This window comes from Protopterus annectens, chromosome 7.part0 (assembly GCF_019279795.1).
Source record: "Protopterus annectens isolate FY-2018-M chromosome 7.part0, PAN1.0, whole genome shotgun sequence".
In the NCBI taxonomy this organism is placed as follows: Eukaryota; Metazoa; Chordata; order Ceratodontiformes; family Protopteridae; genus Protopterus; species Protopterus annectens.
Genome location: NC_056739.1, coordinates 1,986,409,471 through 1,986,428,029, shown reverse-complemented (window position 1 = coordinate 1,986,428,029; position 18,559 = coordinate 1,986,409,471). Strand labels below are relative to the sequence as shown.

Sequence of the window (18,559 nt, the reverse complement as noted above, 5' to 3'; positions counted from 1 at the left end):
AATTATATGGCAATCACCATGTTGGTAGCATGACACAAGTGGAATAAACAAACAATACTTACGGACCAGAGGGACATGGCTGGTGGGGCTGAGACTCATGAATGACCTCACAAGCTATCTCCTTGAATGAATCACACATAACCTGTACCATATCCTGGAAGAATGTCCACATTATGTCCCTCATCTGTGTTCAGAACACATTGGTCACAACCTCCCTGATCTCCTCCCAGTAATCATCTCTACTCTGGTCCTGGCAGCATCCCCTCAGGGCTGCAGGCATGATGTTTCTGGCAGGGGTGGGTCCAGCTTCCTCATCATTGTCATCATCGTCATCACAGTCATCATCTGAAGACTCTGGCAGTGGCCTGGCATGTGCTTGTCATTGTTTGATAGGAGAATGTCTATGGGTACCATGTTCTGTCAAAATTAAATGTAACACACAACAGAAAAGAAAAGCAAATGTCTATCATACAGAGCATTCCCATGAAGATCACAGCAGAGCTTAATACGAAAATAAAAATTACACAGGGGCCGATAAACATCCATTATGGACAAAGGTACCTTATAAATTCCTGCCCCTCAATGTCCTAGGCATTCGTTTTATCAAAAACACCCAAAGTGATGTACGCAGATGCAATACCAATGTTGAACTGCAGGATGAGCTGGTTATGAACTGCTGCAATGAAATGTCTATCTGCACAAGTGTTAATAAACCAAGGCTATAACTGTGTTTAAAAAAAAACAGCCAAGATGTTGTAGGCAGATACAATACCAGTGCTGAACTGCAGGATACACTGATTATAAACTGTTACATAAGAAATGTCTATCTGGACAAGTACCAGTAGACCTAGGCTATTACCATATTTTATCAAAAACACTCAAGGTATTACTGACAAATGTAATATAATATTGAACAGCAGTGTGACAATACTTGAACACTCTATAAACAACATATCAATCACTAAAAGAGCAAATGCACCTTTACCTACAAATGTGAGAAATATACCAACCCAGGTCTTGTTTAGGTTGTGGAGTACAATTTAAAAAACTGTTTTCTGAAAAAAATGGTTTAATGCTACATGATATTTCAACATTTTTGGATTTCAATCACAGTTATAAGCATAGCTATAGTGTGATAATTTCATTTACCTTACTGAAGCATGATGGGTATTACTGCATTCTAAGCAATATACATGTTAATATGAAAAATACAGGCCTGTAAAAAGGATCAGATTCATTTCATTTCATTTCATAAAACCTAAAAAGTAATCCCTCGATGCACAGTCTCCCTCCACTGCTTCTCAAGCCTGTACATCCGCTTGATGCACAGAGCTTGGTCCTGGTACAATCTTCATTACCTGAAAACATAAAAGAGAAGGTATGAATGGTGCATTTCCTCAAATAACAGTAATGTACATTGCTCAGAACAGTTTACTCGTGAAGGGCATTATATAATCACCATATATGCTTTTTAGTGTTATATACAGGTTGTATTATCTTTTAGTGCTGATTGGAGAATGTGAGATTCAAACCTGCAACTACAATGGAAATTCAAACTCCAACCTATCTACCTAGCTAATCCATTGAGACTGAAAAGGCATCTTACGAATGCAGTGAAAAGACTTGGATTTATGACATCATCTGGACGAGGCATAGTCTGCTAGGAATCCTGGCTTAGGATTTCAAAGTATGAATATGTGCTGGTCATGTAAGTAAGGGGTTTGAAAAGCTTCATTCATGTCAGTACTGTGTTCAGAAACATTAACAGTTATGGAAATCATTCAGTCCTCACACAGTGGGACAGTGTCATTTATCATATAGCTTCCATAAACAGAACCATACAAGTTATATAATGCAGATCACTTGTTGTTGTTGTGACTTTCGGCTTTTCCCGGTTAGCGGTCGCCACAGCAGAAGTCCGGTCCGCTAATGATTGGCAGTTGATTTTTACGTACTGAGTTGCCAGCCCTGACGCACAACCTTCAATGAAGGTACGCCCATTCACACGTCTCCACGCAGAAGACGCTCTAACTGAGAATCGAACCGGACAGTGTCTTACTGTGAGGCAACAATGCTACTGCAGCACCACCACCGCGGACTTGTCCTTTATATACAGCAACTTGTATGGTTCATAAACAGAACCATACAAGTTGCTGTACATAAAGGACACAGTAATGCATGTGTAAGGGCCATGAATTCCTTGGCAAATTACACATCACTGAACAAATACATGTATCTTCCCTGTTCTGCATTTCAACTGTAAATCTGCCCATCCCACTCCCTCAAATGATGAGGATGATAATGTTCTTGAACTGAATGTAATATCTAGTGATAAAACAGAATTTGATAGCACTTTTACAAATTATACAATATTATCAAAAGCATTGGTCAGACATATAACAGCCTGTAGCAAGCTTTACTGACCCTGATGTTAAAAAGCTGATACTAACGGACTGGTACAAATTACGAATATTTTTGTAGGAATTCGATAAATAGCCAAGTTATTCACAACCACACACAAAATATGCAATAATATGAATAACTATATTATGCTTCTCTAAAGAAATGCTATGGGCGAATTAAACCAAGATAACAATATTAGATATGTTTCCCCTATGTAGATTGGAACTCACAGTATGTCAAAATGCAGGTGCGCTGGCCAGATTTCTAACAGGTCAAGATAAATGCCAGCACATGTTCCTGTTAAACTAACAGTTACTGCTTTACCAACTCTGCTGTTAAAAAGCTGATGTTAGTAGACCATTAAGGATTACAGGCATATGTGTAATAATTCGATGACTGACTCAGTTATTCGTAACACACACAGCTTCTCTAAAGAAATGCTATGGGTGAATTAAACCAAGATAACAATTTTAAATATGTTTCCCCTACGTGGATTTGAACCCACAGCACACCAAAATGCAGTTTCCTTATAAGCCAAGCTAACAGATAGCAGGGGTTACATTTTAACAAACAGGTACTGCAGTTATTTGTTCAAATTTCTGCAGATAACAGATGAATATGGAAACTACAAACACATATAAGACATTTTATTGGAAAGAAATAACAGCTATCAACACATAATTGATATATGTGTAAGCAGTTAGACAGGTTTTCCTTTTATCTCAAATAAACGTGACTGTTTACTTTATTAGGAGGAATGAAGTAAAGAAGTTATGTATGAGTTTTTATTCTGACATATAATCGTGCAGTATGAGATACCTTGGTACTATAACAGAAAACTACAAATTGCACAATTATCCGCGGCCTAGATGCTCTAGGCATCAGTGATGCACGAGGACAGTGGCTGTGTGAAATTATGTTGTTAGCTGTTGTAAAACATATGTACAGCTACAAAGTTCATAATTCTGTATATTATAAACATTACTAATAAAAAATTAACATCACAGGAATCAAACCTATACTTACATGGAGAGCAGTTACCACGTCCACTTAATTAGCCCCATGAAATAATTGCCACAACAGCTATTTAATGGTTATAAAAAACATCTATCTGATATACACACACACACACACACACACACACACATATATATATATATATATATATATATATATATATATATATTGGACACAGATATATCTTTAACTTCCATAGGAATGCTCAAGTATACATAGGATGGTCACACTTACCATAGAGATCTATGGGCTGTCTCTACATCTCAGTGACCCTCTGTTGAAGGTTCTCCATATTCCTCCAATGCAGGTCATGATAGCAGTGGTGAACTTGAAATCCAGTGCAGAGATAACTGTCCATCTTCGGTACTCCCTTGCAATCTAGTTCCATATGTATATCATTATGAAGATCCTTGGACTGGTTTTCATCCGATGCTCCACTCCAGCATACATGGTCAACATCTGGGTGGTCTCCTCCTTGGTCCATATGGGTGCATGGATGCATCTTAGCATCCTTGAAGTAGCCATCATGATCCTCCAATGGAAAATGTCTGAAAAATGCAAAAACAGAGAAATGGTCACAGAGGTCCAACTCAGTTCGCAGGTAGCAATGGTCTGATCTGTGAATGTAGCAAAATCAATATTTGAAAGTGGCATTGATGTTATGTTATCAGATCAATAGCAGATAATGGGCACGTGCTACACAAGGATCTGTTTATTGATACCTATTGGGTGTTTGCTCAATACACCTGGGCATTATCGTGCATAAAGCCAATTTACCCAGAAGTGCACAAATGGAATTCCAAAACCTAGCATTTTAATGAACTTCATTAATTATGTATGGAGCAAATGGTACTTAAAGGTGGGTGCACATTAGGTTCACTTTGTTTCTGTGATTCAGAGTGAGGTACATTGGCAATTGGTAGCATTTCTGTTTTGGTGATTATCACAACAAATGTGCCTATTTAAATTTAGTTTTATTGAAAATGAGAGATTTAAAAGAAATTGTTGTAAGGTACTGGACTGATGTTTGAGATCCAAAAGGTGCCTGATTACATTTATTTTTGTTGAAAATGTGAGCTTTAACAGAAATTGTTGTAAGGTACTGAATTGATGTTTGAGTGACCTTTATGCATAGAAATACTCCTATTTTAGTTAATTGATGGCATTCCCATATGCAGGTGTATAGACAAATTTACACTGCAGATGTGAACAGTACATAAAGACAAATTTACGGATTACCCATACTTTTTAATGGTTATTCCTTGCACTCTATGGTGTAACTATGGAAACCTGACACTATCTGTATGCACTATGTTATGTTGATATTATGGATAGTTGTTACTTCATGTTTCCTAACAAAACTGTTAAAGACATGGTGTTGCTGTTAGGGATATTTCTGAAAATGATGCACAAGGTGTTATAAATACTGGTTCAGTATACAAAGTATCCACCTACCTATGGATCCTAAGGTTTTCTGATGCTTTCTGTCTGTTGTTTAATTGTTAGTTTGTGTAGTATTTTAATGTGAAATGCATGCAGCAGACTCTGGTGGCATGATGCTTTTGTCTTTGAACCTCCATTCATTCAACAGTTGCCTGTCTAGGCCGTACTTGTAAATTATTTGCTGGTCCAACAGCTGGTTTAGTTATAGTCTTGCTCTGACTTGAGCCAGATGCTTTCTATGGTGCACAGCCACAGCCTCATTTATGGCTTCTATCATGGAAGCCTGTTGCAGGTTGTTAACAGCAAATTGCATTTTATGTTTTTTTTGTTTTTGTTCTTTTGCTACAGAATTTGGCAAACTCTGTAGTATTGTTTTTTATTCCTTGGGGTCTGTAAAGCATATGCCCAGGATTACAGAAACAGAGTCAATGTGGCAGTTTGTTGCATTTCAGTTGCGTTGTGCATGCAAGATGTGTTTTGGAATCAGATGGATATGCGTGAAACCCGTAGTTATCCTACACCGAATAGCTAAGTACTTGGACTTCTGTCAGAACATCTTCTGAAATCGTATCTGTAGCAGATTCTCTGAAATATTCCTTCAGCATGCTGCGCTGTTCACAAATAGCTTCTGTGAACTTTATAGCCTCTGGCACTGTGTGTGTGCTCCTAACCCTATTCATGACATGCAAAACACATTAGCTGAAGGTATGGGTACCCCTGTATACATGAATAACAGGAAATTCAAAAATGTGGCAAGCTAGCAACATCATAAGAGGAAATTATACTAGTTATCCCTATAGAAGAACTGTAACACTTAATCTTACTTTTATAAAATTTATGAAAAAAGAATGTTAATAAAACTAGTAAATAATGCTCAACATTTTCTGACCTGAATGGGTGGTTCATCAGAAAGTTAGAAGTGCGTATTTCTATGGGACAGGAAGAATTATGTGGTACTGGAGTGGGACAAGGTATTCCTTCCAGCAGTGGTCTAGTACCTGTAAAGCAACACAAAGTCAGCATGTTGTTATGTATTTTAAATAAAGTGCAATTATTTCTTCCAGATTATATCAGGCCATCTCATTTTTTATCTCATAGCTTTACAGTATTTTTCTGCATGGGTAATTGCAAATCACTGTTAAAAATTTAGGAGTATTTTTTTTCAAAGAACATTTGCATACACATTTTTGCAGCCTTACAAGTACTGGGAAAAAGTAATTTTATGCACCTGCAATAAGTCAAGATTTTCAGAAGAGCTAGAATATGAGGACAAGTCATTGCAGAATATTTTCATAGCACCAGATGAAGCTTTTCAGCTAAAATATATTAACAAAATTCCCAACAGACCTCCATCTACTGTCCATCATTCTTTATGCAGATTATGTGGACTACAAACCTGGACCATCTCCTACTTCCAAAAAAGATCAACTGCAACACAACTGCTGCACAACGTCTCAAAACTCAGTAAATGGCTTAACAAACATAAGCTTTTTTTCAATATAAAGAAAACCAAGAAACAAAACCAAAATGGAGAAATTAGTGCCAAAAGCAACTAATAACCAAACAAAAGTCACTAAACCATGCCAACCTAACTCAGAGTGAAAAACTTTAATTAAAACAAAAACGAGGCCAAGACTAGTACATAAACGCTTGACAGTACACCACGTTTTCGTCGAAGACTTCTTCAGATGTATAAAACACACATAAAACTACTTCCCTTTTATATTTTAACATTTAACATTTTGAAAGATTCCTGGGACTTTTTAAGAAATGTAAAATCAGAGTTATATAGGGATGACTTGCTCTTTGTTACTATAAACATTGTGGATTTATTCAGTTGTATACCCCACAACCTGAGTTTAAGATGGTTTCAGGAAGCCATCAATGAATATGGAGATTTACCGTTTAACGATCTTCTTGTTTATTTGGAATTGATGGATATGTTTTTAAAATAACATTTTATATTTTTTGAAGGTGAATTCTTCCAACAGGTTAGTGGTGTTGCTATGGGGGCCAGGTGTAGTCCCATTTACGCCAATATCATTTTGATGTTTTGGGAACACAAGTTTGTTTTGATTTCCCAATTTAAGGATTGTGGGTGTTATACAAGTGTTTTTTGGATGATATTGTTATATTTTGGGTGGATTCTGAAGTTAAATTTTTGAAATTCTTTGAATGCATTTCTATTATGACCATTTTTTTAAAGATTTACTTATAATGCAGACTGTGAAAAACTTGACTATTTGGATGTGAGTCTACACAAGCATAATGGGGGTTATAAATCTAAAGTGTATTGTAAGAAGACCTGTTCTAATTCATTCCTTCACTCTGCTAGTGCCCACCCCATAGTCAAAAGAAGAGCATTGTCAAAGAGCAATTTGTGAGGATTAGTAGAATGACTTCTGATAATGGTGATTTTGAAGGTGAGTGTGAGATTTTGAGGAGTCTAAGGATAGGAATTATCCAACAAATTTGATTGATGAGGTATATAGGGAAGTTAGTGAAGGAAGTAAAAATAGGTTTTGCACAATTTTAGGTGTTGAAACCCTCATGGAAGATCATAATTTTGAAGTCACAACTTCCTTTAGTGACCCCTAAGATAGTGGGGGTTATGAGCACACGTTTGTTACAGAGTTTAATGAAGATGCTTGCATTATTAGAAACATCATGGAACAGGAATAACAAGGATTTTCCAGGTTATCTGGTTTGGGTGGTATTTTAATGTTCCTTTTAGATGTATTTTCCAAAGGGGTCTCAATATCAAAGACCTAATGGAACAGAATCAAAAAACTGTTTCTAACCAGAATAAAGTGGGCACGTACAAATGTAGAATGTGCCCACAATGTAAGTACATAGTCCACAGGGATAGTGTTTTAACAGAGGATAGATACAGGTGCATTACTAGTGGGACTTACAATACATTTGACTCATTTGGGGTGGTCTATATTGCAATGTGCAATAAGGGCACAGCATTGTATGCAGGTAAAATGGAAAGAAAATTTAAAAGAAATATTTATGAGCACATGAATGATATACGTAATAGAAATTTGACAAGTGCTCTATATAAGCATACATAATATATATATATATATATATATATATATATATATATATATATATATATATATATATATATATATATATCTAAGAATTGTCCCACAGCCAAGTTTTTATTTTTTGTATTAGAAAAAATTCCTGTAGATGCCAGAGGTGTTTGGTGGTAAACCAGGACAGAATATTGGGAGGTCTATTGGCAAATTATTTTGGAGGTTAACAGACCCCCAGGGTTGAATGACAATGTCTCCCTCGCTCCTGTACTGAAGTTAAGGTCAGCTAGACTTTAAGGACAACTGTGTATTAGTTCGTTTTAGGATTACCCTACCATATTTGTTGAAATAAGGTTTTTTAGTGAATAACACTTTGGAATTCCCATTAAATAATATTCCTAATTATATTTTAGAATCACATTTTCATTTACATTATAGGAGAATACTACTGAGTATATAACATTGTTTTAACTTAGGTGTAATTTTTATAGTTGGACAGTAGATGGTGATATTTATCCATGTTTATTTTTTTATTTATTTATTTATTTAAGTAGTTTGCTTGCACTGTTTTAATAATTTTGTATTATATGGATTTTAGCGCATTATGTGGTTGAGGTGTAACTCCATTGTGTAGAAATAGTGTTTTATTAACATCATGATGAATATCTTATAGTGCATTTTAAAGTAGTTTTTGAGAATGGTGTTTTTAATTTATGTCAGGCTCTTCATTTTGTTAATGCTATTGTATGATTGGTAGTTGTTTGGGAGGGTTTAATATAAAAGGGAAGTCGTTTTACATCTGTTTTATACATCTGGACAAGTCTATAAAGAAAAACAAAACAATGTTGATGGGAACCCCCATAAACTCAAAAAAATTCCACCTACTGGATTATTACCTACACTTAAAAAGAAGACTTAGAAACAGCTCAGAACTACAGATATTAAGGAATTTGATTAGCTCCAGCACTTAATTTTGAATATCATATTCAAGTAACAAAATTAAAAGTTAACAAACTCCTCGTCTGGGCTTGAAACATCTCCTACTGTCTATTTCTCCACAGGCAGAAGTTCTGTAGGGAAGATAATCTTGCTACCACAACAAGAATATGGACTCTTAGTTGCTGCCGCTGCCTCAAAAAAGAATCTTACCACCCATCAAACAATGTCTGCTGATTCATAACCTTGTCACCAAGAAAAGAATATCATTGTATTGCATTTCAAAAAGCTATATGGCTATATTAAGTTCATAGCTAAATAGTAGGTTAACCTCCCTGAAGGGCCATTTTATACCTAACCAATAATCCAAGGTCAGAATCAAACCCTGCACTTTTGGTCTATGAGATGAAGACCTTAACTATTATGCCAAATCAATACTCCTTATCCTACATAGAACTGCCCTCCTCCTAGGGTCCCTGATCTTTAAACATATTGCTCAGGAGAACTGTCCCTACTGTGCAACAGACTTTCAGACGGACCCTTTTCTGCCTTATAGCTCTCAGTAACTATTCGAAACCTGTGGACCCCTCAGACTAATTTGAAATACTCCAATCACTGCTTCTCATTCCTTGCCCTCCCACCCCAAAATCTGGAAAGGTGTCCCAGAACAAATAGCATCCATTCTTTCATTTAAAAAACAGACTTACATTGAGAAACTATCTCTTAAAAAAGGCACAATGCAAATATCACCTAAACAGGACAATCATATAGGAATGATAGTACTCATCTTACATTCATAGAGCCTATGTGATATCTCTCACGTAATACATGTAGTTGGACTTATTACAATTATCAGTATCCCCCCCAATTTGTTTTCTGATTCTCTTCTTCCATTCCTATTAACTACTGAAATTACCACTCTGCACTATGAGATTGATGCCTTGATTCAAAGTTATGTCAGTTGTTCATAATGAGAGTCTATCTCCATGGAAGACTAGATAGGTTGCACCTACCATGAAAGATTGCCACTAATATACCCTTCTTGCAGATGTCAGAGCACTAAGAAGTACAATCTTCCAAGTAGTAAACCTTAAATCAGACAGATGGGCTGATTTAAGGTACCAGGAAGAGGCCACTTGTTTTCTAGAATGCTAATGTGTAAAATCCCCTTAAGAAACTATTTTACCAAAAACAGAAACGATAGGGAAGTATCCATGGGCAGACATGCTTTAATAGCCACAAGATGCACCCTGGTAAAGGACTAAGACAGGCCAGAGGAAAGTAATTCACACAAATATTTTATAAACAGTGGTACATTATCCTAGATAGGCTCTTGGTTATTGGTTAGACACCAACTAGAAAATTGTTTCCACTTGCCAATATAAAATTTCCTAGCATACCTCTCAATTGTCCAGATTTTTGCCTCATATTTTTGTCTGTTCCTCACAAAATTTGTGGTTTTCTTTCAAATCACTGAGGAATGAAGTCACTAAATAATTATATACATTTAAGTTTCAGACTTCATATCCTTCAGACAATGATTATTAACATAAATCATTTTAGTCTAGCAAATTTCCAAGTTTATGACAGCAAGAATGTGGATACATTGTAGTCTGCAATGGGGTATCACAAGAGCTAGACACTTTGTGATGACCCTTGGAGCAGTAGACAACTCAAAGGATAACGCAGATAACTGATAATGTAATCCAGACACATAAAACCTTAGAAAACTTCAGAAATCTGTGACAATAGGAAGGTGATAAAGGAGGAATGAGAGGTAATAATGTTTGCTGAGACAATATTTTGAATTTTGGAACTTTCACCAAGTTGAGAAATGGTCTCTAAGCAGAAACTTTCTTTGGCACCAAAAAATATTGAATGAAAGCTTTTTCCCCTACTGATCTGAGGAAAATGTTTCTATGACTCCCAGAGAGAGCATTTGCTTGATTACTATGAAAAATAGTGAAATCTAATCTGGAGGATGTGGTGAAATTCCCTGAAAAGGAGTTGGACATTCCCACTCTCATCTATAAACCTCATGAACAACTTTTAGAACCCATTTTTGTAGAACCAGGCTCTGGATCAGGTTTAGGGATAAGGCAGCAAGGGGAGGGAGGGAGAAATAATGTTTCAGTAATCATTATGAATTACTGAACTGTCTCTTTTTCTAGAAGGTTTCTGCATCTCAGTAGCTTAGCTAGGATGGAGTGAGAGGGGCAACTGCCCTGGTACAAAGTGGGGCACAATTGGGGGCCATCCATCATCCTGATTACTCATTAGTGCAATACTGTCTTTTAAAAGCTGATATGGCATTTGTGGTCAAACTTAAGCTTTGAAGTGCTCTGTGTATGGTGTGTAAACTGTAGCAAACTGCTTGCTACAGTTTAAAAGTGAAAGAAAATCTTTTTTTTATACTAAAATCTAAGTGCTTTAGCACTCTGTGTAGGCAGGTTAAAAACTTTAACAACTGTTTGCTACAGTTTAAAATAACAAGTTTTATTTATTTATTTATTTATTTATTTATTTACATTTGTTAACCAGGAAAGTTTGACTGGACACAGGTCCTTTTTCAGCAGAGGCCCTGGGAGAAAAGCTCCCATTACTAAGCATAGACTAGAAGTACTAGTAAAACTATAGAATACAAATACCTTAGGTTTTACAATAATAAAAAATTACAAGAGTAAATAAATGGCTTGTAAAATAAAGCCATAGATGTTGGGAAATAATGAATAATACACAGTAGACAGTAATGGCAAATACAAAGTAAAAATCTATAGGTTTTGACCACTTTCAAAATCCAGATGTTCAGATGTTTTAAGAATGAGCCTTGGATGTCAAATAAAACAATTAAATGGATACATCACTTATAATTTCTATGATTTGAATCCTTAATATGGTTGACAATATTAGCCCGAGTCAATAAAAGGAGAAGACCAGAAGTATTGCTAGTGTTTGCTAAGAGAAGAGAAGAGACTGGAAATATGTTACTGAGATTATTAGATTGTGAGTGTGGCTGGGAAAAAGTTGAGTAGATACAATAGTTTTGGTGAATTACCCTGGGCTAGAGCAGGAGCATAGCCATGAGTTTACTAGATAGGCTCTTAGCATTTGTTTAAACTGGGATAAGGAGAGCTGGGATACACACAGAGCTATCTGAGGAGGAGTAGCTGATCTGTGATATATAGCAATAAATAGCCTGTTTTTTTTTTTTTTTTGCTTATTTGTAGCATGTATTGCTTACTCTAGATATTTATAGCAATTTTTTTTGTATACTGCATACTTGTACTGTATTTCATAGCTATTGGCTCAATTGTGATAAACATTTCTGTAGTGTTTTCTGCCTAAAATAGTTTAGGCTGTAGCTGTAATATTGTCTATATTCCTGATTGTGTTTGTGATAAACATTTCTGCAGTGTGTTCTGCCTAAAATAGTTTAGGTAGTAGCTGTAATATTCTCCATATTCCTGATTGTGTTGTGGGCCTAGTTGTTTGTTAGAGGCTGTTTTCTGAGCTCATTGTCCAGGCCATCTTAGTTAGCAAAGACAATCCCCCACTTCAGTGAGAGTTTAGTATTTCTGGGCATTGTCTAGTTGGGTTGCCAGGGCTACGGCTTGGAAAAAGCACCTCACTGGTACTTTTGAGCTTTTTCTAAAGTTTTTTCAGATTTCAACTTTCTAAAGTTCACTTGAGTGTTTCAGCCATTACACACAGAGCTATCTGAGGAGGAGCAGCTGATCTGTGATACATAGCAATAACTAGCCTGTTTTTTTTTTTTTTTTGCTTATTTGTAGTAGTTGTTGCTTATTCTAGATATTTATAGCATTTTTTATTGTATACTGCATACTGCATACTTGTATTTCATACCTATTGGCTCACTTGTGATAAACATTTCTGTAGTGTTTTCTCCCACCCCCACCCCCATTGGCATCTTGTCTTTATACCTGCTGGCCTTGCAGTTGCCCGCCCCTACTCTAAATTTGATCTTGGACACTCCTCCCAGTCTAGTGTCATTTAGGGTTGTCACCTTTTCAAATGCCCAAAGTGGGACATTTTTAGTACAAAAGTCTGATTTTGTAGGCCAAAACATATCCATGGCCAGTACAAAGGACATAACTTCACTTTTTTTGCCTAAATAAAAGCTTATTCTTGCAGCATTTTAGTTGCTTATTCTGTTTCTTATAACATTTACATGTTTCAGATACAGAATAACTGTTTTATGCAACTATTACATAAAATATAGCAAACAATTTTGTCCTAAAATCTCAGGACATTTGCCATTTTTACAATTTTTTGCAGGACACAACAGCCCAAAGAGGGACTGTCCCTCGCAAAGTGGGACAGGTGGTAACCCTGTGTCATTAGGTCATTCTACCTAATACAGAGAGAACATCTGAGAAGGCCAACCCACTTAGTTTCTTCCCTTCTGTTCCTTTCTCCCTTTCTAAAAAAAAAAAAAAATTGTCTGAATATCCTTGTGTTCTGACTGTGCACAAACATTTTGGAAATATAGACTATATTTTAGTGCATTTATTAAACCTGTATTTGCCTTAATATTGCTACAACTCAAGTGCTCTAGGTTGTACTCCATCTAAATTGTGTGTGTGTTTTAGCTGCTTTTCTGTATATATAGACTTTTCTGTATATGTAGACTAGCTACTTATTCTACTGTATTACTGCCTCTTAATTCGTTTTTCAGTTGTGTACTTGCCTTGTTTCATTTAAAAAGTTTTAAATTCCTAATTTTATAGAGTGCTAATTGTATTTACTGTTTAGGGCTACACACTCAATTGCGTTAGCCTTTTCTGTGTTTATTTAGTGTATTATTGCATTGTTTAGCCTGATTTAACCAAAAAAAATACTATCTTGTTTGCTCGTTTCCCACTTTTCCTAGCTAGTATAGTCCAGATCCCAGGCTTTGCTGGTTTCAGGACTTTATTTTCTGTGTTTAGAGCTATCCAGACCTTGCTGTGGTAGAGGGAAGTCCTACTGATTACCAGTGGGAATGGTGAAGATTGTACTGCCTGTCTAACACTACAGGAGTGGTTTCCAGCTCTGAAATTGTAATTTTAGCCATTTTGGGCTGATTTCTATCCCTTTCAACTTTCTGGCTTAAAAACACGTATGTTTGCACATTTTTCACATTGTGCAGCACCGCAGGGCTACAGTTAAACTATTCCAGGTGCCAGAAAGTCTGCTCTTCAAATTTCTCATTAGAACTAGCAGGTTTCTCAGTAGTAGCACTAAAAGCTAAACCCCTGTGACTAGCACTTGTTCTAGAACCTGCTAGAAAGCACTAGAAAGCCTTAAACTGATACAAGCACTTAACTCTCCTTGTTAATAAGGCCTATAATTGCAAAGTACCTTGCAAAAGTAAGGGAAAATAGCTCTTGTACTTTACAGAAAAGCACCTAAACAGGCATGTCCAAGGGTCAGCTTCTGGTGATTTCTCCTGTCCACTTGGTGAATCTGTGCATACTGGGGCAGTGCAGCAACTGCCTCATGTAAACAGACAACCCTCTCCTCCTACCACCCAACACTGCAACCTGCGAGAGATGCACTTACATAGGCAAACTGGAAGAAAAGCTCTCTCCAGCCAAGATTGTGCTAGACAGTCAAGATGAGAAGGATAACACCTGCACTACACCTCAAGCAACACATAGCCCTTCAAAACCCACACCATGAACGCCCACACATAGCAACACTAAACCCACATATGCGGAGGCCCTTAGCATTAACCTGCCCAAGCAACAAGGACCTCTGAAGCTGAAACACAAACAAACGCCAGTCACAACCAAAATGACACATAGCTCACAACACCAGTGTGCAACCCAACAACAGCCCATAAAACAAGACAATGTACCCAACACTTTAGTCATAGGGGACTCTATAGTCAGGCACACTGATGTCCCACCCACCAGGCTGAACAAGGAGAAAATTACAGTTAGCTGCCTGTCGGGTGCCAGGATCAGCCACATAACACATGCACTCAAGTCACTCCACAACAAGTACAAATACGACTCTGTCATTGTCCATGTTGGAGTGAATGACTTGAGACGGACCTCCCTGGACTACATGAAAAGAGACATGGAAGAGCTCTCGGATCATGTGGCCCAAGCGGGTATGGCCCTAGCCCTGAGTAGCATCCTGCCTTCGCCCAGAATGATACCACAATTACCACAATATAAGGACAAAATTATTGACTTTAACAATTGGCTAAGCTTCTGGTGTCATTCAAAGGGGATCCAGTATCTGTCTGCCTGGGATGACATGATCGACAAACCACGATGCTTTGCCAGAAATGGTCTGCACCTGTCACCCCTGGGATTCAGGTTACTGGCTAAAGCTCTTGCCACCCCTATAGTGCCTTTTTTAGGCAAGGTTCAAAGGACAAAACCACCACCGTAACAGATACAAGCATGCAAAATCTGAAGGTAATGCTACTCAATGCTAGAAGTCTAAACCTCAAAATGCACTCTCTCAAGGCACTCCTAAAAATGGAGAACATCAATATATGTGCAATAACTGAGACCTGGTTCAAGGCTCCAGAGAGCACCCCTGTAGTACCAGTCTACAGCTCTTACCACACTTTTCGTCAACCAAACCAAGATCAAAACACCAAAGGTGGAGGAGTATCCATATTCACCAAGGATATTCACACCTCCAGGCTAGTTGCCCAACACAATGCATCTGAAATTCTCCAGGTGCAACTAACACTAGGTAAGACTGCAATCCAAATTGTATCTTGCTACAGATCCCCCACCATGCCCCAAGATCCTCAGTACACCTTTCTAAACATACTGGAAAATATTAAGATACAACCAAACACCCTAATACTGGGTGATTTCAACTACCCTGCCATTAACTGGGAAAACTACTCGGGTACCAACACCTTTTCCCAACTGTTCTTGGAATTCATAAATTCCAATGCTCTGGATCAACTAATCCATTGTCCCACCAGGGGCTCCAGTATCCTAGACCTGGTCAATACCAACATGGGAGACAGATGCTCCACATCAGTGGTCACCCCCTCATTGGTCAGGTCTGACCATAAGCAAATCACCCTTGACATCCACATCCCACCCCCACCCCCCAGTAAGGAAACCTCTGAAAAAACTTCTCCAAAGCCAGCTTCATGCTACTCAAGTCTGAAGTGACAAACTTCATGACACCCATGCAGACGGGAGCTGAAAGTTTGACTGCTGAATCCTACACTAAGGCACTGTATGAGCACATCCACTCGTGCATGAATCGTTCCATCCCAAATAGAACCAAGATGCTCTCCTCCAAAAAAAAGGAAGCCAATCTGGTGGTCCCCTGCCATAAACAAACTATACAACAGAAGAAAGAAACTGCTGCAGAAAAGAGGAAAATCCCAGGATGCAAAAAACTCCCTTACCAGCCTCAGTAAGAAACTGAGATCCCTCATAAAATCCTCAAAAGCTAGTTACAAAAATAAAATTTCATAAGAATGCAAACACAGTCCACAAACTGATAGAGTTACTGGCAGCTGTTGTGAGACAAGAAGCGACTCCAAAATTATTAAATCACTTTATAACTGCTGAGCAAGAAAGAATAACAGTCCAAGAAATAGCTTAAATTTAGCAAAACAACACTCCAAGTGTATTACAGCAACAACACTCCAAGCAGTATTAAGCGCTTTTGTCAACTGAATGACTTCATCAGAATGAAATGATGCTACTAACAATAGTTTAAATAAAGACCATTAGGTTCATAGGTTCATAGGTTCATACTAGGCTATCTGCCCTAGGGCATTTATAAGCCTAGCCAGAATGTGTTTGGCTTTCGCCACCCATTTAAAATTAATTTTGCTATGCCTTTTTTTGAGGTTAGTATACTGTGCCTCTGTCTAACAGTGACACAGAAGTGATAGCCGGGGTAAACCTACGATCTCCCATCCACTCATCAAGATTCCTCTTGAAGAGAGTCAATGTGGGACTCTGCCTAACCTGGACTGGGATTTTATTCCAGAGTGAAGGGAGCCTCTGGGTTATGAATCTGTCCCTCCAGCATGTCCTATTTATTTCAGTGCTGAGGTTCAAGTCTCGAGCGTAGCTCGATGGGATGTGGATTTTCTGAGGTGCAGCATGTCCATTAATTCGGTTGGACATGGCTTTATATGTCAGGCACAGATCGCCTCTGAGCAGGCGGTATGCCACTGAGTAGAGCTGGAGTTTCTTTAACCGGGCAGCATATGGCATCTGTTTGAGCCCTTTGATGCTCTTGGTGAGGTACTTTTGGGGTCTTTCCAGTTGCTACAGGTGTCTGGTAAGGTACATCCCAAAAGGGGCATTGTACTCAATTATGGGCCTGATGAGGGATGAGTAAAGAGGTACGATGACCTCCCCTGATCTAGATGTGAATCCCTTCATGATTAGGTGGGCTATATAAAATGTTTTTCTAACCACTTTGGCCGCATGGTTGTCAAATGAGAGATTGCTATCAACTTGGGTCCGCAGGTCCCTAATGACTTCTTCTGTACTTAATGGATTACCACCTATGTGGTAATTTGTGGGCACTTTGTTTTGCCAAAGGGGATGACTATACACTTTTTGGTGTTTAGCTTGAGGCCATGGCTCTGGCACCAGTTGTCTGTTTCTATGAGGTGCTTTTGGAGGATGCTTGTGTCAGCTGGAGAGTTGATTATGGTGCCCAGTTTGCAGTCATCTGTGAACTTGGTCAGCCACAGTCCTTCCGTGTTGGCCTGTACCGCCTAGAAATATATACCGAACAAGAGAGGTCCCAGGACTGAGCCTTGTGGGATGCCACTTGTAACTGGTTTGGAGTCTGACATGGCTCCAGCAATTCTAACCATGTGGGTTCTGTCCTTGAGCCAGTTTGCAACCCATCTAGTGACATAGGGGTTTATATTTAAGCTGGTGAGCTTATCTATAATGCCCAAGTGGGGTATTGTATCGAAGGCTTTTGTGAGGTCCAGGTAGGCTGTGTGGACCACCTTCCCTCCAATGACCTTGGTGACTGTTTCAAAGAAATCGACCAGGTTTAAGAGGCAGGATCTGCCCTTAACAAAGCCAAACTGGGTAGGATCCAGTGTCTGTAGGTCCCCAATATCTTTATTTATGAGGTCCATTATGATCCTTTCCATAGCTTTGCAGACCAAGCTAGTCAGGCTTATGGGGCGATAGTTTCCAGGATCCATTGAGGCACCACCTTTGTGGAGAGGGACCACTGTTGCTGTACGCCACTCTTTGGGTACATATCCTGTAGTAAAGCTAAGATTGAACAGTAGTTTTATGTTTGGGTTTAGCTCTTCTTGGAGTTCATGTAGGACGCAGCCCGGGACACCATCTGGTCCCATTGATGCTGTGTTTTTTGCTTTGGAGAGGGCGGCTCTTACCTGAGCATCTGAGATGTCAATCATCTTCTAGTTTACATCACGTCCCTTCAATTCACTATACTATATCACTTAACTATGTTGCCAATATTTTAAGTATGAATATTATTAAAACATATATATAGGTTATAGCATAATAAATTATTACATAAAAATACATTAAAAATACATTAATTATTTTTTAAGAGTGACTTTCACCCAAATCATAATAAAAACATGGATCTTAATTTCAACACTGAAGACATAGAAATCCTATCATTCAAACCTGGTGAAATTCAGATCTGATGATCTGATTAAGAATAATTAATTTTCCTTCCACCAAGATAGGATATGTGGTTTT

General features: G+C 38.0%; 1 protein-coding gene across 1 annotated transcript in view; it reads right to left on the bottom strand.

Moving 5' to 3' along the window:
• Positions 1–18,559, bottom strand: part of LOC122806206 — a 330,963-nt gene that overhangs the window by 59,013 nt on the left and 253,391 nt on the right. The window contains exon 4 of the mRNA XM_044076434.1: positions 5,753–5,861. Within this exon, the coding sequence (XP_043932369.1) occupies positions 5,753–5,861 (109 nt within the window). The remainder of the gene's footprint in view (positions 1–5,752; positions 5,862–18,559) is intronic.